Raw genomic sequence first — 25,025 nt, 5'->3', positions numbered from 1 at the left:
AGTAATTTTATTAACCCCTTTGATTGAACATTGTTTAAACTCGAATTCTTCCTCTCCTCTTTTTGCCTCTTCCCCTTCTTTTCTTTTCCCCCTTTTTGCTCCTTCCTCCTCCTCTTCATTCTCTTGTTTTTCATTTTTCATTTTCCCTAATTTTAAAAATTTGCCTTCTAAGTTCGAGATGCCCAAGGTAGATGTTTTTTGGAGCCCAGCACCACCTCACACAGCCCCAGCATTGCATAGACTCCTGCGGTTCCTTGGGTGGGACTTTGGCACATAATACTCAGTGCCCAGAAATGAATTCCTCTGCATACTGTGCAAATGTGGACATAATTCTTAATTTGGTCAAAAATTTGAACTACTTATATTGTGGCAGTGGGAGGGCATCATGTAAAACAAAAATCATTACATATTTTGATAGAAATCCATCAGTTATTTTAGCAGGTTGTTGGTGGAAATAGTAGGAATTCGGGTTAAGTGGAGTTTCCAAATAATTAAAAGGTAACATTAACAATTGGAATATAACTTTTAATCATTTCGAGTGAAAATTTCTTAAATCTATTTACAGTTCCCCCCTGCTGTAGTAAACATAAGGAATAGAGTGTAACTTCTCTGCAGTGGTTATGTTTAAGACAGTCTGTTGCTCTGCTGTAGTGTGGTGGTTGAAATATTCTAAACTCTTTACCACTGCATTCACCGTGATTCTAGTGGTGTTTCTTCCGTCATTTCCCTCTTGGTTGCCTTAATTCTGCCTCACTATCCCTTTACTATCACTAGTTTGCCTCCCATTGCACCTATTATCTCTTTTAATTTTCACCAGTGTCTGATGGTCTCTGAATGTTTTTTGTTTTTACACTGTCCCTCTTATTGTCATGTGGACTTGGGTGCCCACAGGATTTAAGTTTTAGAGTTATCCTATAAGAAGGTGTGTTTCTTTTATTTAGTGAATCATCTTTCTTTTACCCCTTTGACACTTTTGTTGTTACTTTAGGTACCTGCTGATGTTTTCATTTTCTTTAGCTTGAGATGGGAAAACTTTTTCTGTAAAGGGCCAGATAGTAAATATTTTAGGCTTTGTAGGCTCTATAGTCTCTGTTTCAACTCAGCTATTGCAGTGTGTAAGTTGCAGTAGGTAATAGGTAAACGAATGGGTCTGTCTGTGTTCCAATAAATCTTTATCAAGTATCAGGTATGATTTGGCCAGCGGGCCATTGCTTGTGGACCTTTGTTTAGATGGATTTGTGCTGTTCTGGGGAGATTGAGGATGCCAGATATCCGAACTCAGTTAAAGTTGAAGTATTTTTCTGTCTGCTACGATTATAACACTTAATATTGTCATGTTGTTTTTGTCATGGATATAAAAATCCCGTGTTCTTGTAGAAAATATGTATAATGTAGTTACTGCCCTATAGGGCTGACAACTTTTACTTTTTTTTTTTTTTTTTTTTTTGTTGAGACAGAGTCTCGCTTTGTCGCCCAGACTGGAGTGCAGTGGCCGGATCTCAGCTCACTGCAAGCTCCGCCTCCCGGGTTCACGCCATTCTCCTGCCTCAGCCTCCCGAGTAGCTGGGACTACAGATGCCCGCCACCTCGCCCAGCTAGGTTTTTGTATTTTTTAGTAGAGACGGGGTTTCACCGTGTTAGCCAGGATGGTCTCGATCTCCTGACCTCGTGATCCGCCCGTCTCGGCCTCCCAAAGTGCTGGGATTACAGGCTTGAGCCACAGCGCCCGGCCAACTTTTACTTTTTAAAGAGAATTTAAATTATTTAATTTTATCATTACTTTTTGGCTTGTTTTAGACATCTGAGAAGGAAATAATAAGTAAAGAACAAGGTAATGTAAAGGCAGCAGGAGCCTCTGATGTTGTTCTTTACAAAATTGACGTCCCTGCCAATAGATATGATCTCCTGTGTCTGGAAGGATTGGTTCGAGGACTTCAGGTCTTCAAAGAAAGGTAAGGAAATATGTTCCTTAAAGACTTTGCTAAGTTGGATTTTCTTTCTTTCCTTGTCGTTATTAGCAGCCGTTTTTAAATTTCTAGGAAAAAGCTTGTACAGGCACGCAGCTTTAACTCTCAGCAGAGGGTTGATTTGAGGATTAGATTCATGTAGATTGTAGCCATTTGAAAATTTCCATGAAAATTTGAGTCATAGCCATTCATTTTTGGGAGCATATTTTAAAACTGGTGGTTAATGCTTTTATGGCGTCTTGAAAAATTCTTTAGCAGGTGTGTGTGATTTCCCTCCATCATCTAATTGGAATGAGTAGTTTGCTAGATGTGTTAAAGGTTGAGAGGAAATGGAGAGCTGGCAATACCCTTACATTATGAGTTCTAAGGAACCTCAGGAGTGAAGCCTCCTAACTGGAAAACCAAAGACCTTATGACGGCTCCGTGATCTTGAGCAAGTTAGTTGGCTGCTGTAGTTTCAATTTCCTAATCTATAATGAAGAAGATTTATAAGGCCCCTTCCAACTTTTCATTTAATAAAGATAGAGGGGCTGGACAATGTGCCTGTAATCCCAGCACTTCAGGAGGCCGAGGCTGGTGGATCACTTGAGGTCAGGAGTTCAAGACCAGCCTGGCCAACATGGTGAAACCCTATCTCTACTAAAAATACAAAAATTAGCTGGGTATAGTGGCGTGCACCTGTAATCCCAGCTACTCAGGAGGCTGAGGCACGAGAATTGCTTGAACCCAGGAGGTGGAGGTTGCAGTGAGTTGAGATTTGTGCCACTGCACTCCAGCTTGGGCAGCAGAGGGAGACTCCATTTCAAAAAAAAAAAAAAAAAAAAAAAGGATAGAGGGTAGCGAATATATAAAGTGAAAAAAATAATAGCTATTAAAAATTAATTGTTTTTGTTTTTGATTACTTCTACGTTATCTGGTCATCTGCAAAAGAATAAGAGTTCTAACTGATGGGCTAGATTCTGAAATTGTGAGGATTTAGGTGAGTGATGGGTATTGGTGAAATGATGATAATTAGGCATTAGGTTAAGGATGTTTAAAATTTTGGAGTTGACCCGGTTGGTTTCCTGCAGGACAATCAGATGCTTTTATTTCAGGATCAAGGATAACTTGTAAGAGTTCATTTCCCAACCCTACCCAATGAGAATCTGTATTTTTACCAGTCACCTTATGATTTTTATGATCAGACAGAATTAGGAAAGCAACTTAAAATGTTTTCTACTTAAAGTGAGTCCATGGACCAGTAGCATCTGAATCACCTGAGAACTTACTAGAAATGCAGTCTTAGTTGCCACCCAACACCTATTAATCAGAATCTGTGGTTTAGCAAACTTCCCAGTTAATTGTAAGCACGTTGAAATTTGAGAAGCACTGCCTTAAAACAGTAGTTCCCAACTTCTCCCTATGATAAGAGTTCCCTAGAGATGCCTTCAAATTGCACCATTTACCAAATCTTTGTCTTGACTTATTTTATCATCTGGTAATAGTAGGTCCAGATGGAACCAGGGAATCTGTATTTTCCATAAGCTCTGCTTTTTCCTGGAAGCTCAGAATCTCATGGTTAGAATAACTATCATAACTTAAAGGTTATCTAATCCAGTCTCTCAGCTGATGTTGAAATGCTCCTTAAACAATTGCTCAGTTAACAGTTTGTAGCTTCTGCTGGGATGCTAGTGATAGGAAATACATTACTGTGAAGCATCTTATGTCATTTTTGGACAACTTTAAATGTTAAAAAGTTTGTTAGTTTTTATTTTATTTTTTTTTATTTTTAGTGTTCAGCCAAAATTTGACTTGCTATAACTCAACCCATTGCCCTAATTCATTTTGTATACTTCCCATATACAGTATAGAATATAATTATTTTATGTAATGTCTTGATTAATTATGAGTAAATTCATTTAAATATTATTTTAGGATAAAGGCTCCAGTGTATAAACGGGTAATGCCTGATGGAAAAATCCAGAAATTGATTATCACAGAAGAGGTAATAAGGATAAATTCTTATTTTTCCTTAAAATGTTTTCTTTTGTATATGTCTGTATAAGGTGGGGAGGAAAAAGAAACAAGACTTACTCTTTTTTGAGACAGGGTCTGGCTCCGTTGCCCAGGCAGGAGTGCAGTGGTGCAGTCTTGGCTCACTGCAACCTCTGCTTCTCAGGCTCAAGTGATCCTCCCACCTCAGCCTCCTGAGTAGTTGGGAGTACAGGTACACACCACCACACCCAGCTAATTTTTTGTATTTTTTAGAAATGGGGTTTCATCATGTTGTCCAGGCTGGTCTTAAATTCCTGAGCTCAAAGGATCCTTCCTCTGCAGCCCCCTAAAGTGCTGGGATTATAGGTGTGAGCCTCTGTGCCTGGCCCAAAGCTTACCCTTCTAAAAAATGTGATTTTCTTTGATCATTTACTAAAATGAGTATATACTTAGTCACTAGCTCTTAAAAATTTTTTTTTAACCTAGGAATGAAAAAGAACAAGCCTTTGCTTTCCATAAATAGTTTTGGATAATAATATCCAATGCATGTTTAAAACACATTTGAGATATAATTGTTTAAATTGTGGAATGTTAATGAAATTTTAAAAGATTTTAAACTTTTCGGAGGGGTTGTTTTGGTAAAAATACGAATTATGAGCAAACTTTTTCTCGATTATTTAATACATTTTCAGAAATCTTAACTGAAATATAAATTCTGTGAAGGTAGTGACTTTGTCTCTAGTTTACCACTTTATTACTTGTTGACTGAATAAATTAATACATACTTGTTTGAATGAAAATATATGCCAGTGGCAAGAGTGCAGCTGCCTTCCTATTACAAGATATTACAAAGAAAAACCTTACTGTTTGCTATCTCTAATGATATTATGAATTTCAGACAGCTAAGATACGTCCTTTTGCGGTAGCAGCAGTTCTCCGTAATATAAAGTTTACTAAAGATCGATATGATAGCTTCATTGAACTTCAGGAAAAATTACATCAGAATATTTGCAGGTTTGTGGTTGCATTTTCTTTCTTCCTTGTCTTCCCCTTTCCCTCTGCCTCCCTATCTCCTTTCCATCCTGATCCCTCACCCTTTTCTCTCTTGCCACTTCTGCCCTCTTTCTATCTCTCCTTCCTTTCTTCCTCTGCAGATTTTTCACAAAGCATTTCTGAATTAATAGTATGTGACAGATTATGAGGATTTAACTTGGCTTTACCAAATACCTGTTACTGCTTGTAAATGGCATATGCATGAAGAAACAGGAGGTATATTTTGAATATTGTATAGAGAAGAATTATCTAGTCCTAGAGACTTCCCTGCTTTTGGTTGTTGTTTTGGTTCAGATCAGCAGTGGATTATACTACTAAGTATAAACCATGATGATGAAGTACGATATATCATTTTTAAAATGGAAATAAAATTTTGGCTTATTCTCACTTTTTGAGTGAGAATAATTATAAATTGACAGAACTTGAGTTTAAGTGACTAAATTTTACTTATTCAGTCTTTACATTACTATGCATAATTTCCTGCACAGCTCCCTTTAGGGCAATGATCTTCAAACCTATATAATTTCTGAACTCCTAAAGGTCAGTGAAGGTAACAATGGTAATCCTTGAACTCATTTAAGTATTTCAGAATCCTAATGGAAACTATACACTTACTGATGATGACAAACCTCAGACTTCAGCTAACATATTAAGCTTATTTGTGTTGGTTCTGAAATAGATCAACATTAGTTACTGCATGTCGATACAAAGGTATGATTAATAGTTATATATGTCTCAAATAAAAATAGAAAAAGAATTTTTACTTTTTTATTTTTTTGTGTGTGAGATCTGCTGCAATTATTTGCTAATAATTGTAGTTTAGTAAACTACAGAGCCTAGGAGGGGTTAATGTGTATGGGATGGGCTAGGGACGGGATAGAGGGAGAACCATAGACATTTTCTGCTATGATGAAAAACATCTTTGTGCATGTGGTAGAAGCAACACTTTTTTTCAGATTCCAAATAACGTTTATTCCCAGTCCTTTTATATAGAAGAGTTTATATTTCAGCTTGCTAATATGTCATTATTAAGCAAAACAATAACAATTTAAATATGATTTCAAAATTAAGAACAAAATACAAGATTTCTGACAAGTATAGGTGTAACTTAAGTGGCTGAGCTAGATTATCTGCTCTGGCTCTATTATCTTTTTTATTTTAAGAAGCTATTTTAATCTAAACAGACATTGTCTTAATTTAACTTTAAGCTCTGTTTTATTTGGTATTTCTGGAAATCATGAGCTTTTTCTAAGGGGAAGAGAATTGAACACATCCTAATACTTTGGTGTGCCAGAGTTCTTTTCTGTCAGTAAATCCTAATTAACCTCTTTAATGAGCTTTGGAAGTTTATGTATTTCAAGGAATATATTGATATTGTCTAAGTTATTAAATTTATTGACAAAGTTGTTCATAATATTTCCTTATTATCCTTTTAATATCTGTGGTATCTGTAGTGATGTCACCTCTTTCATTTCTCTGTCTTCTCTCTTTTTTTTCCTTTGATCAGTGTGGCTAGAGGTTTATCAGTTTTATTGATCTTTTTCTTTGTTTGTTTGTTTGTTTGTTTTGAGACAGGGTTTTGCTCTGTTGTCCAGGCTGGAGTCCAGTGGCATGATCATCTCATTGTAACCTCAAAACTCTTGTGCTCAAGTGATCCTCCTGCCTCAGCCTCCTAAGTAGCTGGAACTACAAGCATGAGCCACCACACCTGGCTAATTTTTTAATTTTTTGTAGAGATACGGGTCTTGCTTTGTTGTCCAGGCTGGCCTTATAGGCTTTAAGTGATCCTCCTGTCTCAGCCTCCCAAAGTCCTGGGGTTCCAGGCGTGAACCACTCATTTTATTGATCTTTCAAAGAATGAACTTTTGGTTTCATTGATTCTTCTCTTATTTTTTTCCTCTATTTTTATTGATTAAGCTTCTTTCTTAGGCTAATTAGTCCCTACTGCTGAGGCAAGACCCTTTTGCCTACTGTATCCATTGCTACATGAGCAGTGAAGTTTTAGTCTGTGTGAACATGGAGCACTGTTTCCTCTGATTCCCTTGAGTACTTCTTTCCTGGCCTTGGGTAGTTTTCTCAGCTGCATGTTCTGATCAATACTGAGCTCACCAGTACTTGAGTGGGACCCTCTGCATATCTTCAGAGTTCTCTCTGTGTGTAGCTCTCTGCTTTTCTCCGGTACTCTGCCCACCTTGGCCTCCCAAACTCTCAGCTATGTCTCTTGCTCTCAGAGTCTCCTGGGCTCCACTGGGCCCTCTTTCCTGCCCTATAGTCAGGGCTCATCTCACTTGTTTACTGTGTCTCAGGGATTGCTGCCCTTCATTGCCTGCTGTTAGGTGCCATAAAAACTATTGCTCCGTACATTTTGCTCTTCGGTTGTTTCAGGCAAGAGTAAATCTAGTGTGTTACTCTGTCTTGGCTTGAAGTACCTAGTGAGTCTTATACTTCAGTTATTTTACTTTTCATCTCTGCAATCCACTGCCTTTAAAAAAAAATAGTTCCTTCTTTTCTGCAGATATTTCCTCATCTATTTATTATGTGTATGTTCTTCCATAATTCTTGAACATTTTTTAGTAGCGGCTTTAAAATCTGTGTGGCAGTATCAGAATCTGGGGCATCTTAGTGTTGGTTTCTATAGACTGGTTTTGTCTGGAGTAAGAGTCATGTGTTCCATATTTCTTCTCATGTCCGTTGCCTTTTGATGCATATAGAATATCATATTAGGGAAGAGTCTTGACTTTGCTGTGTTTCTCTGAAGAGTGGTTTTTGTTCTTTCAGGCAAATACTTGAATACTAGGCTAGATTCAGACTCGGCAGTGGTTCAGTTTTCCACTCAGTTCTTTCAGCTTTCAGTTGCTGCTCTTTTATAGCAGGACTTTGAAATTTTTACCATTATGTTAGATAAAATCTTGATTTCTGAATATTTTTGGTTTTTTCATATCTTACTATATTTGGAGTGTTAATCTTTTTCCTGTACATATGTTGTAAACCTTTTTTGTGTTTTTTGATTTTTGGTTTCTTTTGGACATGTAAGGTTTTTAATTTGGGTACAGTTATCAGTCTTTTTGTATGACTTTTAGATTTTATGACCTACTTAAGAAGCAGTGTCCTATAATTTTAAGCATATTTTTCTATATTTTCTTATCTTTTTGTTTTGTTTTGTTTTGTTTTTGAGACAGAGTCTCACCCTGTTGCCCAGGCTGGACTACAGTGGTGCAATCACAGCTCACTATAGCCTTGACCTCCCTGGCTCAAGTGATTCTCCTACCTCAGCCTCCCAAGTGGCTGAGACCACAAGTGTGTGGCACCATAGCCAGCTAATTTTTATATTTTTTGTGGAGTTGGGGTCTCACCATGTTGCCCAGGCTGGTCTTGAACTCTTGGGCTCAAGCAGTCTTCCTGCCTTGGCCTCCTAAAGTGTTGAGATTTCAGGCATGAGCCACCCCACCTGGCCTCTATATTTCCTTGGAATAATTTTTATGGTGTCTTTTGTATGTGTGCCTGTATGTTTGTCTTTTGCTTTTCAAAATGCTTAGGTCTTTGATTCATCTGGAATTATGTTTTTTTGGTTGCTGATTTGAAGTTGAAATTTTGGTGATGTTTTGAGGTGCTGTTTTAGGATTAAGGGACCAATATTAACATCTAAGAAAACAGACTTTCTTACCTGTGCATTTGTCAATTATTAATTTACCTACATTTATTGAACCATGTATATTTTATCCTGTGACAGTTCTGGGTTTATTATCTTCTGTAAGCATATGAGTAATTGAGTAAAGTAACACTCCCTTATTGCCTGTTAACATTTCTTTTCAACCCTGTTTATTGAAGTTCTAGTTCACCAGTCCTGCAGTCCTGGAAGTTGACTAACATTTAATATTAAGCATTTTAAACTAATTTTAGTGCACATACTTTTTAAACTAAAGTATGTTAAGAACACAAATTTTGACCAAGTTCCTCTTTTCAAATTGACTGTTAGAAAGCCAAACTTGTGACCTTTCCTGGTAAGACTTAGTTAGGCCTTTAGATTCTAATTCAGAATTAACATTTCCTGGCTCAGTTTTACATCCCTACTTCTATTTCTTTCTCTCCTATTTTGTAGCTTGCTGTAATTTCCTAAAATTACCTTAAATCCTTTGTGGATAAACTGTAGAACAAGTGAAATGAATACCTCTGGAACTTTCCTTATACATTAAAGTAAACTTGAACTGTAATTCAGAGCTCTTAAAATTAAATTTTTTCCACAACTAAAGTAATGCAGCTATGTGATAAAATTTAGTAAAACATAGAAAAGCCAAAAACCCCACAATTTGGTAGTTCATTCTGATTTATTAAAACATGTTTACTTGAGTATATCAAGAAGAAATAGGTTAAAAGAGGTAAAGGAAATGCTAACTTTGAAGATATCTTAGAAACAGCATTTGGGAAAACATAATGGCAAGGAATTTTCTTCAGCTCCTGAAATCATGTGTTTCGTGTAGTTTTGTGATTTCTCAGTACTTTTTTTTTTTTTTTTTTTTGAGACGGAGTCTCGCTCTGTCGCAGGGGCTGGAGTGCAGTGGCCGGATCTCAGCTCACTGCAAGCTCCGCCTCCCGGGTTTACGCCATTCTCCTGCCTCAGCCTCCTGTGTAGCTGGGACTACAGGCGCCCGCCACCTCGCCCGGCTAGTTTTTTGTATTTTTTTAGTAGAGACGGGGTTTCACCGTGTTAGCCAGGATGGTCTCGATCTCCTGACCTCGTGATCCGCCCGTCTCGGCCTCCCAAAGTGCTGGGATTACAGGCTTGAGCCACCACGCCCGGCCCGATTTCTCAGTACTCTTAATGGTTGTGAGAATTTGTTCATTATATGCCACTAATGATGCCATGTAGTAACAATATGCTGTTTCAGGGAAGTATCTGAAATAATTTAAAAAAATATGTAGTCTATGTTTATGTGCTTTAGAATATTCAAATCTGTCTCATTCTCCTTTCCTTTCCTCCCTCCTTCTCCCTCACCCTCTCCACAATTAGGAAAAGAGCATTGGTTGCTATTGGCACCCATGATTTGGACACTTTGTCAGGCCCATTTACTTATACTGCAAAGCGTCCTTCAGATATTAAATTCAAGCCTCTAAATAAGACCAAGGAGTATACAGCCTGTGAACTGATGAACATATACAAGGTAAATATTCTTTTTGATTATGCAGCAGCTTTGCAAAAATCATGAAATTCCATCAAAGTCAAGCCTTGCAACTAGGGAAATGTAATGAATACTTTTAAAAAATTGCAGTGTCTGGGCTCCAACCTAGAGATAGTGATTCATCTGATCTAGAGTGGGACCTGAACATAGTTTTATTTTATTTATTGTTACATTTTTAACCTCTGATATGATTTCAGTGTACTGCTAGGATTGAGAACCACTGAAGTAGACCGTACCACATTGTAATCTGCAGTTGAAACTCATGCAAGTCTAAAGAACAGCAAGACTTAGCTAGTGTTTTTTGTGGGAAATACTGTTACAAGCTGTCTATCTCCCATTATTTAGAAGTCCAGCAGCGAAAATGAATTCAGTAGTCACTTTGGATTGTATTTAACAAGTAGAAAAAATAGTTGTCATTTAGAAAAAGCAGTGTTATCCTTGCCCTGATTTGCAAGTGACTTCTTCCGATTTATCTAAATAGTTTTGTCATGGTTTATGTTTCCTTTGAAATGATTCAGGCATACCAGTGCAAATCTGTTTTCATTCTCGAGAAATGACTCAATTATGTGCATTGAATATTGGAATATTAATTTATATTAGAAAATCTTATAAATTTAGAACTTTCTTTAATTTGGGTCTGTTTTAATGTTTTTCTGACTTTTCCCCTCCTTTATTTTTTATTTTATTTTATTTTATTTTTTTTTAAGATGGAGTCTCGCTCTTGTTGCCCAGGGTGGAGTGCAATGGCGCAATCTCAGCTCACCGCAACCTCCACCTCCTGGGTTCAGGTGATTCTCCTGCCTCAGCTTTCCGAGTAGCTGGGATTACAGACATGTGCCACCATGCCCAGCTAATTTTGTATTTTTAGCAGAGATGGAGTTTCTCCATGTTGGTCAGGCTGGTCTTGAACTCCTGACCTCAGGTGATCCAGCCGCCTCAGACTCCCAAAGTGCTGGGATTACAGGCATGAGCCACCATGCCTGGCATTCCTTTCTTTTTTAATATTAGGTCAGTATGTAAACTATAGTGATAGAAATAAAAAAAAACAAACTAATTTTATTTGACTTAATTTGTTTTCAGACTGATAATCACCTTAAACATTATTTACATATCATTGAAAACAAACCCCTGTATCCAGTTATCTATGATAGCAATGGTGTCGTCCTTTCAATGCCTCCCATCATCAATGGTGAGTTATTTTATAAGCATCACAGATCTTTGCTGTTTCTTTTCAATCTTCAACATTTCTCTAGAATTCTCAATAGACTTGGCTAAATCAAATTCAAATAACTCATAATCTGAGTATCTCAGGTCTTTTGTAGATTCTAATCATTCTTTTCATTCATTTATTCAACAACATTTTACTGGTGATTCTTATGTAATTTATAATATGTTCATACACTTATAAATATTTTCTGATGCTAGGCTTTGGGTTCTGTTATATTTCTCCCAAGGTTATTGATGTTTTGGTTTTAGCAGGTAATTCACTTGGTTAAACTCAAAGTCAAACTCTGTCATGTCTGTAGTTTTTTTTCTTTTGTGTGTTTTTTTTTTTTAATTTTGAGACAGGCTCTAGCTCTGTCACTCAGGCTGGAGTGCAGTGGTGCAGTCATGGCTCAGTGCAACCTTAAACTCCTGGGCTGAAGCGATTCTCCCACCTTGGCCTCCCAAAGCCCTGGGATTATAGATGTGAGCTGCCATGCCTAGCCTTGCCTAGTTCTATAGTTAAACGAAAGCTTTTAATGTAAATTTTGCCCTCTTAATTCCTTTCTGAAGGTTATTTTTATGAGACAGTTTGAATGTATTTACAAAATTTAATGATGTCTGAGACATAGATGTTTGCCTTTCTGGAGGTAAGAAGGAGGCTTAGCTGATTTGCTATGAGAAGAAGCAGCTTCTTCTCGAGATCTTGGACCCTAGCAGTTACAGCAGTTAAGAACATGGGCCCCAGAGTTAACCAGATCTAGACCCAAATCCTGGCCTTGCTGCTCGTGATCATGGTCAAATAATTTAATCTCTCTAAACTTAGTTTCTTGCCAGCAATTACATCATGGGGTTGTGGTAAAGATTAGAGGAGACAACCTGTGTTAAGTGCTTGACATAGCACCTGACACATTGTATGCATTCAGTAAAGGCCTGTTAATTATTTTATTTTTACTCTTCAACTTGCAGTGGGAGCTTTAAATAAAAATTGTTTTTCCCTTTGTTCTTAAGGTGTTAGTTTTTTTGTTGTTGTTGTTTTTTGTTTTTTTGAGACAGAGATTTGCTCTTGTTGCCCAGGCTGGAATGCCATTGCACCATGTCGTGCCATTGCGCCATCTCAGCTCACCGCTACCTCTGCCTCCTGGGTTCAAGTGATTCTCCTGCCTCAGCCTCCCAAGTAGCTGGGATTACAGGCATGTGCCACCATGCCTGGCTAATTTTGTATTTTTAGTAGAGAAGGGGTTTCTCTGTGTTGGTCATGCTGGTCTCGAACTCCTAACCTCAGGTGATCTGCCCAACTCGGCCTCCCAAAGTGCTGGGATTACAGGTGTGAGCCACCGTCCCTGGCCAAGGTGTTAGTTTTTAATATGTTTTACATTTAAAATGTAGTTTCTGTTTTGTTGAGCTTAATAGTGCACTTCTATTTCTAAAACTAGTTACTCTGTTGTTATTGTTTTGTGTTCATTGCAGGGGATCATTCCAGAATAACAGTAAATACTAGAAATATTTTTATTGAATGCACGGGAACTGACTTTACTAAGGTAAATAAAACTTTTACTCAATTTTTGTATGATCAGATGGGATAGATTTTATTTCCGGATCAAGACTAAATGGCTAAAATTTAAAATATGTGCATTTTGTAGGTGGGAACATATTTTAGAAATTTAGACAATTAAAAAGATAGAGATATTCTACACTTTGGTTATGGTGCTTTCATTAATTCGACAGATGTTTAGTGAACACCGAATATCTTTCCAGTGCCAGGAATTTAATAATGAGTTACATGTTTCTTCACATGAAAGAACTCCTGCTGGGAGAGTTAGTCATGTACATAACTATAAAACACGACATGGAATGAGTACTGTAGGGAGATCCATATAAATTGTTTATCTAGTTGACTTAATTTGTATGTGGAGTAATTTGGTACCTTTGTGTACTTGGTAAAAGCCAAAAAAAAAAAAAAGAAAAGAAAAGAAAAATGAACTGGGTTGAAGAAGCTTTGTTTAGTAAATTGATAAATGGTTTATGCACACAGAATTATCTAGACTATAATTCTTTACCCACTTTTGGTCAGTTCATCTATTGGATTGGATTGCTATGAAAGCTTTTCTATGACATACGACTTCTTTACATATGTTAAATGAGGTGGCAGTTAAAGAATTTAAGAAAGGTAACCTCAAATGGCAGGAGAAGGCTGGAGTATAGAAATAGGGCAAATAAATGGTATTCATGTACATCTTATAGGATTAGAGACCATTGTAAGGTATTTCATTTATAACTTTTATGTACTCCTTGCCTTCAGAAATACTGTCAGGGTAATACAGCTTTAATATTAATTTTTTAAAAAAGTTGAATTCATGCATTTACAGACCTTGAATGTCTTTGCTGAAGCCTGTATATATAGGAGTGAAATATATATATAAGAGTAAAGCATATATTCCAATAAGGTCACTGTATTTTTTTTCTAAGAATTTTTTTTGAAATAGATAGATATTTAACAAATCTATATGGTCTTTACTACATGCCAATGTATTTAATCTTCATAAGAACCAGACAAGATAGGAACTTTCATTATCTCCTTAACAGGTTAGAAAAGTGGCTTGCCCAATGTCATACTGCTAGTAAGTGCTAGCCAGGATTCAAGCAGTCTGGCTTCAGAGACTTAGGAGATTGTTAAGATTTATTCCCGTAATTAGCCATTTGTCTCTGTTGAAGCCCAGTGAACCTGAGGTTGGGGGTAGTGGGGGAACGAAACGATTTGTCTCAGTCATGGATTATAACTGTCAGAGAACTGCATAAACGCAGAACACCTGAAGATAAGGCGAGGCCTACTCTTGCTTTTATTCCACTTCCTTTCTTAAAATGTATATGTAAAGGTCCGTTAGATGTTTGGGGACACAATTATATTAAATATTTATTCATTTCCATCTGAGTGAAGAGAATATATTTTTAGATTACTATAATACTTACTTTTCTTTTCTTTGCAGGCAAAAATAGTTCTTGATATTATTGTCACCATGTTCAGTGAATACTGTGAGAATCAATTTACGTAAGTTCATCCAGCACCTTTATTGATGGCCCATTGTTCTGAAGGCAAGGCTTTGTGCTAAATATAAAGATAGGCCAGGTGCGGTGGCTCACACCTATAATCCCAGCACTTTGGGAGGCTGAGGTGGGAGGACTGCTTGAGCCCCGGAGTTCAAGACCAGCCTGGGCAACATAGGAAGACACCATATCTACAAAAAATTAAAAAATTGCTTGAGTTTGGTGGCTTGCTCCTGTGGTTCCAGCTATTGGGGAGACTGAGACAGCAGGATTGCTTGATTCTGGGAGGTCAAGGCTGCTGTGAGCTATGTTTGTGCCACTGCACTCAAGACTGGATCATAGAACGAGACACTGTCTTAAAAAAAAAATGAATGAATAAACAAATAAATGTAAAGATTAAAAATGTGGTTCCTGTAACTAGAACATATAATCTGTTCAGGGAGATAAGACATATGCATAAATATTGGATAAAGTCATCAGCGTTAAGTACTTTAAAAAGTTTCGGTGATATTCTGGCAGTTTGTAAGGGCAAGTTACTGCCAGCTGATACAATCTGAGAAGGCTTCATGGAGGCAACGAAATTTAAGCTGTGTTTGGGGATCACTGGATTTGAGAATATATAGTTGGAAGAACAGCAAAAGAACAGCTAGAGGTAGAGAGGCATATGTAAGAGCAAAGCATGTATCCCATATCGGTAAGATTACTGTATTTTTTCCAAAGCATATTTTTAGTTTAAAAAGCTATTTAACAAATCTATATGATCCTTAGTACTAGCATCGTAGTTTATTCTAGAATATTAATAGAATTGAAAACAAATATATAACTGTAGAAAGCGTGATTGAAATTATATGGGCAGTATCAGGTTTTTTTTCAATTGATTTTCATTTCATTGATTCTGTCAGTTTTATTGTGTAACACACTGCCCTGGTAAAGCCTAGAATGTGTGTGTCAATATTGGCAAGGAGTCCCCGTAGGATGCATGCTTTGCAGTACTGGGAAATAAACCTTTCAAGGAAGTGGTGCCTGAAAAGGACATTGGAGCCCTAGGAGATGAAACGGTAGAGTAATATTGTATATAGCAAGATCAATCCAAACAGTGTTGGAATGCGATGGATGGAATATGTTGAGGCTGTAGTTGTAGCCCAAATGAAAGATTTGATAACCATACACATGTCTGTAATTTATGGCACATTTTTTTCTTAAGTATTTTATTTCTGACTTTTGTTTTCAGGGTCGAAGCTGCTGAGGTGGTTTTTCCTAATGGAAAATCATATACCTTTCCAGTAAGTGCTTAAGAAATGACTTCATGATTATGACAACAATACTAATAATAATGGCTATAGACCACTCATGTTCTGTCTGTCTATCCGTCCCCTACCTACCCACCCGTGTGCCAGCTGCTATACTGTGTGCATTACATGGATTTAGTCCTCACAATCATCCTGTGAGGATAGGTGCTATTATTATGCTTTTTCCAGATGGAGTCCCTGAGACCTTGAGATGTTAAATACCTTGCTTATCATTTTTAAGTGGTAGAGCTAGAATCTAAATTCAGACAGTTTGACTGCAGTTGTCAACACACAACATTATACAACAACATTGTGTGGTCATAATTCCTCTGATTTATTCTCCTATTAACTAATTAACTGAGTAGTTTTTTAAAAACATGTTTTTTTAATTGGCACATAATAATTGTACATATTTATGGGGTACAGTGTGATGTTTCAATACATGTATATAATATGTAATGATCAAATCATGGTAGTTGGTATAGCCATCATATCAGACATTTACTGTTTTGTTGTGTTGGGAACATTCATAGTCTGCTCCTCTACATTTGAAAATATACAATAAACTTTTGTTAATTATATTATAGCATCCTACAGTGCTGTAGAACAATAGAACTTATTAAATAAGTAATTTATAGTCTCACTCCTTTTAAGATTACTCAACCCTCCGAACGTAGTCTGTTCACACTTGAATTAACAGTTGCTGGCTGGGTGCGGTGGCTCAAGCCTGTAATCCCAGCATTTTGGGAGGCCGAGACCGGCGGATCACGAGGTCAGGAGATCGAGACCATCCTGGCTAACATGATGAAACCCCGTCTCTACTAAAAAATACAAAAAACTAGCCGGGCGAAGTGGCGGGCGCCTGTAGTCCCAGCTACTCGGGAGGCTGAGGCTGGAGAATGGTGTGAACCCGGGAGGCGGAGCTTGCAGTGAGCTAAGATCCGGCCACTGCACTCCAGCCTGGGTGACAGAGCGAGACTCCGTCTCAAAAAAAAAAAAAAAAAAAAAAACAGTTGCTGGAGGCCATCACTGTAACTAATAAATAATTTCAAATGTATTATTAAGACTAATTTAGTAGTAAGCACACAGTTATTGCCAAGACATAAGATCTTGGTAAAAAATCTAAACCAGTATTATTCCTGGGGGGTTTTGTCCCCCTCACCCAAGTGACTTGACATAAAGATAACTGTTCTAAAACATAACAGTATCACAGTCACTTTGTGGTTCTCATACAATGAGAGCATTCTTTGATGAGCTTTTTCTTCCCCTTTGAATCTTTCACTATTCCCTTGTCATTTATGAAGTAAATCACAGCCCGAAATGGTTTCTGCTATTTAAATAGCTTTTACAGTAGATGAAACCTGCTAAGATCAAAACCTCCCCATTCCAGAAGACATTAACATTTAACATCATATTTTATTCTAAGCATTAATTATACTTCAAAATACACATATAACTGTATGAAGCATAACTGAAATCATATAGGCAATATTTTTAAAAGTTGATTCGGATTTAAGTATCTATTATAAGTTAGCTTTTGTTATTTAACAAACTACCCCCAAGACTTAGTGGCTTAAAACAACAACCATTTATTTATCTCATGATTCTCTTGGTCACTACAGTGGTTTTCCTGGTCTGAGCAAGTTTGGCTAATCTCTGCAGGGCTTACCCATATGTAGTCAGTTGACTGGTTGGCTAGCAACTGGATGATCTGGGATGGCCTCACTCATGTCTGCTTCTTGGCAGTGGGGTCAACAACTCCCGTGTCCCTCATCATACAGCAGGCTAGCTTGGGCTTTTTTACTTGGGGTTGCAGGGTTCCTAGCAGCAAGAGAGCATGCCCAGTGCCCAGGTGTTTTTCAAATATTATTCTGTTGGCCAAAGCCAGTCATGTGGCTAGATTTGATGGGTGGAGAAATAGATGCCATCTCCTGATTGGAAGATTGGCAGTATCACATTGCAAGGCCGTGGATACAGAGAGGGGGGAAATTTGTGGCCATTTTTACAGTTTACGACAGTAGCAATTGGGATTAGCTGGAGATAGCTTTTTAGATGGTTTTAAAATTATGTCAGAGAGTTTCTTTTTCTTCTTCTTCTTTTTTTTGTTTGAGGAGTCTCGCTCTGTCACCCAGGCTGGAGTGCAGTGGCGCGATCTCGGCTCACTGCAAGCTCCGCCTCCCAGGGTCATGCTATTCTCCTGCCTCAGCCTCCTGAGTAGCTGGGACTACAGGTGCCCGTCACCACACCCAGCTAATTTTTTTTTGTATTTTTAGTTGAGACGGGGTTTCACCGTGTTAGCCAGGATGGTCTCGATCTCCTGACCTTGTGATCCGCCCGCCGTGGCCTCCCAAAGTGCTGGGATTACAGGTGTGAGCCACCACGCCCAGCGAAAAGTATAAAGTTTTAAAGTAAGAGATCTAGAGGAGATAAGTTGTCAGTAGTCAGACAGACTAATGGTGTGTGCTTTGGAATTGGGTTGTCTTAATTTGTTTATTAATTCATTAATTTGTTCATTAGTTACTTTTTTTTGTTTGTTTGAGATGGAGTCTCGCTCTGTTACCCAGGCTGGGGTGCAGTGGCGCCGTCTCAGCTCACTGCAACCTCCACCTCCTGGGTTCAAGCGATTCTCCTGCCTCAGCCTCCCGAGTAGCTGGGATTACAGGCTCGTGCCACCACGCCTGGCTAGTTTTTGTATTTTTAGTAGAGATGGGGTTTTACTATGTTGGCCAGGCTGGTCTCGAACTCCTGACCTCAGGTGATACCTGCCTCGACCTCCCAAAGTGCTGAGATTACAGGCATGAGCCACCATGCCCAGCCATTTGTTACTACTTATATGCATGCATTCACTCATCAAATATATATACCAAATGCTTATTATATGATAATCATTTTCTAAGCACTGGGCATATAGCAACACTTGGACTTGGCAGTTTACTATTATGACCTGGAACTAGTTATTCACCTAAAATTCAAATTCCTTACCTGTCAAATGAGAATACTAATAGCATTTGTTGTGAGGATTAAGTAAGATTATCTTAAAAGTGTATCTTGTATTGTTCATCTCATAATAACTATTTAGTTCATAGTAACTATTGAGAAAAGTGACTTACTACTTTGTAATCTTCACCTTGTGCCTCCCAAACCCTGCAGTGCTTTCTCATCACCTGGGGATTTTGAAAACGTGCAGATTGGGCTTCAGTAGCTCTGGTGCCACTGCCACTAGCTATCAAGACCTGCAGTCAGCCTTTCTCATGAGCACTTAGGTGATGCTGGTGCTCTGAGGTGCTCTTAGGTCTACTCTGAGGACTGCAGTTTGTGTAGCAAGGTTCTGGACCATTGCCCTTACTTGAATCAAAACAGGTCTTTCAATTTATGACCTTTTTGCTAGTGACATGTTATACTTTTGAGAGTAATTGAGTGATAAGAAATATTCATAAGGACATTTCCAAAGGTGTTGAAAAGCCTGGGTTTTTATGTGTGTGTGTTCTCACGTCACTAATATGGTGGAGTTACATGCTGTCTGAAGAAGACTGAGTACCAAATTCATTAGATACTCCTACCCCTATTGTCTTCTGGAGCAGATAGGTAGCCATAATATCATTGCATTTCCCCACCTGGAAATTGTAAGAAAAGAATATCTTCATCATGCTCTTAGACTCAGTATGATGAACATTGTGACATTGGAATTACTCTTTCTTGCTCATATCCATCTGCTTGCAAAGGACAAGACTGAAAATCTTTAGCAGGGTTCATAAACATCTTTGGAATGATGTAGCACAGCAGTGTTTTACCGTGGGGAATGGGGATTGACTATCTGAAAGGGAAAAATGTTTGGCATTTTATATTATTTCCAGGCAGTGCAAACTGTCTAGCAAGTAGGATGTTCACGTATGAATCTAATGTAACAAATTTATACCTCATAATACTGTTTTTGAAACATCAAGTTTATTCTCAATCTGTGGCTCTAATGACAATTTCTTGGGAACGTAATCGAACTGCAATAATGACTAATTTAATGGAAAAGAGTCTAAAGCTGTATCTGATGGGAAATGATTTACTTTTTAAACTCTTTCTCTTTAAGGAATTAGCTTACCGAAAGGAGATGGTGAGAGCTGACCTCATTAACAAAAAAGTTGGAATCAGGTATGCTCTGAAAACTTCACTTAATTCAAGAACAAAGTACACATATGACTAATTTTTTTTTGCGATCCTTCAGAGTCGGTTACGGAATGATAAAACATCAGTTAACATGTCTGGTTTCTGATAGAACTCAAAAAGAAAGATTACTATTTCAGCTAGTAGCGTATGTTGAAACACAATGCAAACATTAAAAAATAATCCAATGAAGTTTATGGTTTGTTCATTCCTTTTTCAGAGAAACTCCACAAAATCTTGCCAAACTTCTGACAAGGATGTATTTAAAATCAGAAGTCATAGGTGACGGGAATCAGATTGAGATTGAAATCCCTCCAACCAGAGCTGACATTATCCATGCATGTGATATTGTAGAAGATGCAGCTATTGCTTATGGATATAACAACATTCAGATGACTCTCCCGAAAACTTACACCATAGCTAATCAAGTAAGATTGCACCCTTAAATAAACACTCTTTATTGTTAGAAACTGATTATTGAAAGCCAGGAAGGCTTCGAGAAAACAGAACGTAGGAATCAAGCAGTATTTGGACATGCTCTGCAATGAGAGGCATTTGCTATGGAGAGGATACAAAACAGATGCCCAAATGATTAGAGTAAGTTGAAAACCTGTGATGACTAGTTCTTTGAAGAAAGACAGGTTTCGAGTTTGGAGCCCTTGTTGAATCTCTCAGAGGTTCATTTTCTCAACTTGGGCCTGAAGGCAGAAGCTGTGTGTGGGAGAGATGGAAGTGGGGGTGGTTTGTACATCTGTGTAAAAGCAGAGGGGTGGCAGAACGGTGGGGAGGGAGGAGGTAATATTGGTAGGGAAATGGTGGCATTAGCAGTACATAAGGGTGAAAAGGTATTTAATCTTTTAAACATTTTTATTAAAAAAATTATTTAATGACATGTTCTGTATAAATCTCCCTTTTAAAAAACAAGAAATATTGAGGTGAAATCAAATGGGTACTTTTTTTTTCAGTTTCCTCTTAATAAGCTCACTGAACTTCTCAGATATGACATGGCAGCCGCTGGCTTCACTGAAGTGCTTACCTTTGCCCTGGTATGTCTTACATGCTTTTTCTGCCCAGCTTATTGTTTACTTAGACTCTCCGAATTATTTATTCTATGATTCTTTATAAGAATTTATAAAATCTAGACTGTTAGAACTTCCAGATTCTGAAAGAAAACCTTTGTTACTTGAGAGTATACAATTCCTGGAAAAGTAATGTTGAAGCTTTTCTTTTTACAGCCACAAAAGAAAATGAAGGCCTAGAAAAACATACCTTAAATGACAGATGACAAAGTATTTTATAGTTTGATGTGAGTGTTGAGAGTTCACAATGTATTTCATAACCAAATTTATTAAGTTAGAATATTTGGTCTTAATTTGGTTATGGCTGTGCCCACTAGATGCCGCCCTGGGTAAAGGCTTGTGGACTGTTCCACATTAAATTAATTTCTTTGTCTTTGAACATGTTCACAAACATTTGCTTTGAGTTGAAAAGCTGACATAAAAGGCCTAAATCAGGAAATGACTTTTATTACAAAATCAGAAGGATATCTCCCTCCCCCACCAGATTGACCATATGAAAGAATAAAATGTGTATGCAATTTGTAGTTCCATTTTTCCCTCTTGCTGAGCATTTCTGCGGTGCCTACAATGTAGTTCTTCAGCATTCAAGTATGTTTAATCTATGAGGGGAAAGGAAGCTACTTCTTTTTCTCCTCTGCAACTCAGCCCTAGCCCTGAAATTCTCAATCTTTTATGGTATTTAAGGGACCCTACTTCTAGTTTGCTTAATACTTTGATTTTTCTGATTCAGCAGTCATTCATTCAACATTTGTTGAGCATTTATTATATGTCAGGCACTGCACCAATGAGGAAGCCTGAGGCTGAGAGAGGATAAGTACATAGCACATTTTACACGGGCAGCAGGAGAACTGCTGTGTTCCTGGCCACTATGCTTGCATGATCTCATTATATCATGAGCAGAGTCCTGACCTTTGGCCTCCTAGAACAGTGCTTTTCCATGGTCTCATACCATGTACGCTAGGTCTGCAATGCCATGTCATTCATCTGTGTACATATATATACACATATTTGTAGTTGTGAGCATCCACGATTTCATGTAAAATGAAATACCAAAAATAACATTGAGAAATATATTTTTATTTTTTAAAACATATGAGTGTCATAGGAATATATCTTATTTTTTTTTTTTTTTTTTTGAGACGGAGTCTTGCTCTGTCGCCCAGGCTGGAGTGCAGTGGCCGGATCTCAGCTCACTGCAAGCTCCGCCTCCCGGGTTTACGCCATTCTCCTGCCTCAGCCTCCCGAGTAGCTGGGACTACAGGCGCCCGCCACCTCGCCCGGCTAGTTTTTTTTTTTTTTTTTTTTTTTAGTAGAGGCGGGGTTTCACCGGGTTAGCCAGGATGGTCTCGATCTCCTGACCTCGTGATCCGCCCGTCTCGGCCTCCCAAAGTGCTGGGATTACAGGCTTGAGCCACCGCGCCCGGCCAGGAATACATCTTATTTTAAAGGACTCATACTTTAACCATTAGAGTAAACCATAACAGTTCTCTTCCTCACTTCGAATCCTCTTTTCCTCCCCAGAAACAACTGCTGTTAAAACTTGGATATGCATTTTTCCCTGCCCTTTTATATTAGTGGTGCAGTTTAATTTTGTAACCTTGGAGCCTCATGTGTCTTTAGAGGAGCACAGAGGCTGAGTCTTGACTAGTGGCTTCTCTGCAGGGAATGTTTACCCTGTGCCAAGGGCTTTGTGTACATGATTCTGTTTCTTCTCAGTATACTCCTGTGAAGTAGGCGTTCCCGTCTTTCACAGCAGTTAATTTAAGTAACTTGTCCTACGCTGTGGCTGTGGATCAGGGATTCCCGCCCATGCCTGTCTGCATCCAAGGCCTGTGACTGAACTGTCACACCAGGGATGTTAGAAACAGTCTGTTCAGCTGTCCAAAGTCACTTTAATATATTCATTGTTTATCACTGAGGGGAAGAGCTCCTAGAGAGTTTCAGATTTGTACTAAATTTTCCTGTAGGAATTTTAACATTAAAGATGTTTACGAAGATGTTTATAGGCAAGCCTAAGCATCACTGAGCAAAGACGGTCTATGTTGTTAAATCCAGTTTTGCACAAGAGTAACAGCCATTTTTTTTTCCTGAAACCTAGTCCCTGACTTTCCAAGTGTAAATAATTCACATTTCATCATAATGATTTTTGCTATATCTGCATAGTAGTTATATTCTTTTAAATTGGCTCACTTTTAAGTTGACTTATGTACTTCAGCCTTGTTATAGGAATAATATCTGTAAAAATTATGAGGTTCATTTACTTGTTGTATTTTTCTAACATATTAAAATAAACACATAAATATTAACATTAAAAAAGTTCCTGGCAGGCATGTAATCCCGTGCACTTTGGGAGGCCTAGTCGGGCGGATCACTTGAGGCTACGAGTTCGAGACCAGCCTGGCCAACTTGGCAAAACCCCATCTCTACTAAAAATACAAAAATTAGTCGGGTGTGGTGGTGCACACCTGTAATCCCGGGTACTCGGGAGACTGAGGCAGGAGAATCGCTTGAATCTGCCTGGGAGATGGAGGTTGCAGCGAACCGAGATTGCGCCACTGAACTCCAGTGTGGGCAACAGAGTGAGACTGTCTCAAACAAAAAAAAAAGTTTCTTACTGTGTACTAACTACTGCCACTTCAGGGTAGCTTAATTTAAATTGCCTCTTGTCACTATCCCTTATTATCCATTGCCGTGATAAAATACAAGGTCACTCAGATACACAGCTGCATTGCCATGTGTCTTTGGAGTGTTTTTTTCTTTTACACAGAGAGAACTAGTTTCATTTGAGAGTAGATTGCTTCATGTCAATTGCATTTCCTAATTAATCAATCAAATTATACCTAAATGTTGGTATAAAACTTCTTTATGCTGTGGGGAAAACGCTTATCCCCAGTGTGCCTGCCACCATTCTCCACCTCAGCAGCCATAGCAGATCAGGGAGCTGTTTTCTGCTATGCCTGGATGTGGCTTCAGGATCTTTCTCGAGAAAGCATGGCAAGAATCACTAGAACTGACATTGACATGAAATGAATTCTTACCATTTCAGTTGGTGTGTGCCATTTTGTTTTAATAAGTGAAATGCATGCCAACTAGCCTTTGAAAACTAGTTGTAGAACAGTATAATGAACAATATTGCCTAACATTGGAAAATAGTACAATAATCTGATGGTACGTCAGTTTTTGTGTTACGTTTTAAATGCTCTTTCAAAAAGCTAGCATTAATATACATGATAATAATTTATCCTTGGTAATGATTTGTCAGTTATCATCATTGTTGATATTTTTTGAGCGCTTACTCTGTGCCAGGCACCATACTTGCATTATCTCATTATATCATTTATTATTAGACTTGATGTATCTAATCGTCAGTGAGTTTTTAATTTCATAACTTCTGCCTACAATGCTGGTTTCTGAGGGTGGCAAGCATCTTTCTCTTTGATCACTGGGTACTCAGCAGTTTATTTGTTGTAAGAGTTTCAGGCATGTGCACAGAAGTTAAGTGATACAATAAAAGAGCACTGGGCAGAGTTCCAGTCACTTGAATTCTGTTCTCAGTCCTACTGTTCTGCCACAAGTCAGTGTGGATTTAGCAAGGGTTACAATGGTAGTCAAAATGGAAAGTCATGAAATACCAAGGAGGGAGGGAAAGTTTCTGACTAGAGTCATTAGGAATATTATTACGGAAGAGAGGTCATTTAAGTCTGCCTTAGGGAATAGCAGCAAGTGGGGCTGGGATGGTATTTCAGGTAAGGTAGGGAAACATAAGGTTTAGGGAATGGCTAGGGCATCATGGGAGATTAGATTGGAAAGATAAATGGGAAACTAGCTTAGGAAGGGCCTGAGTACGGTTTATACCATCTCCACGTGAAAAGTTTACTTTAGCTCTGTATGATGCCTAGGACTCATTGTGAAAGAAGTATTAATGTTAAATTCCATCTGCTGCGGGCCTGAGATTGATGTGTATTTATTCTTAGCTTATTCTTTTTTATTTGTTTATTTTTTTTTATTACATTTACTCCAGCTGACACCAGGCCTATTCTTAACTTGCTGATATATGTAGAGAATATACATTGTTCTTAGAAG

The 25,025-nt window shown here is 38.0% G+C and overlaps 1 protein-coding gene across 4 annotated transcripts in view; it reads left to right on the top strand.

Moving 5' to 3' along the window:
- Window positions 1-25,025, top strand: part of LOC105481307 (phenylalanyl-tRNA synthetase subunit beta) — an 80,357-nt gene that overhangs the window by 9,113 nt on the left and 46,219 nt on the right. For 2 of the 4 annotated variants that reach the window (XM_011740810.3, XM_011740811.2), the window contains 11 exons: window positions 1,798-1,952; window positions 3,882-3,951; window positions 4,840-4,955; window positions 10,003-10,153; window positions 11,252-11,360; window positions 12,845-12,915; window positions 14,362-14,423; window positions 15,651-15,702; window positions 19,790-19,851; window positions 20,084-20,291; window positions 20,829-20,909. In XM_011740810.3, the coding sequence (XP_011739112.1) occupies window positions 1,798-1,952; window positions 3,882-3,951; window positions 4,840-4,955; window positions 10,003-10,153; window positions 11,252-11,360; window positions 12,845-12,915; window positions 14,362-14,423; window positions 15,651-15,702; window positions 19,790-19,851; window positions 20,084-20,291; window positions 20,829-20,909 (1,137 nt within the window). The remainder of the gene's footprint in view (window positions 1-1,797; window positions 1,953-3,881; window positions 3,952-4,839; window positions 4,956-10,002; window positions 10,154-11,251; window positions 11,361-12,844; window positions 12,916-14,361; window positions 14,424-15,650; window positions 15,703-19,789; window positions 19,852-20,083; window positions 20,292-20,828; window positions 20,910-25,025) is intronic. The other 2 variants (XM_071073442.1, XM_071073443.1) reach the window with 2 other exon arrangements.

Source organism: Macaca nemestrina, chromosome 11 (genome assembly GCF_043159975.1).
Source record: "Macaca nemestrina isolate mMacNem1 chromosome 11, mMacNem.hap1, whole genome shotgun sequence".
Lineage (NCBI taxonomy): Eukaryota > Metazoa > Chordata > Mammalia > Primates > Cercopithecidae > Macaca > Macaca nemestrina.
This window is presented reverse-complemented; position numbering and strand designations above follow the sequence as displayed.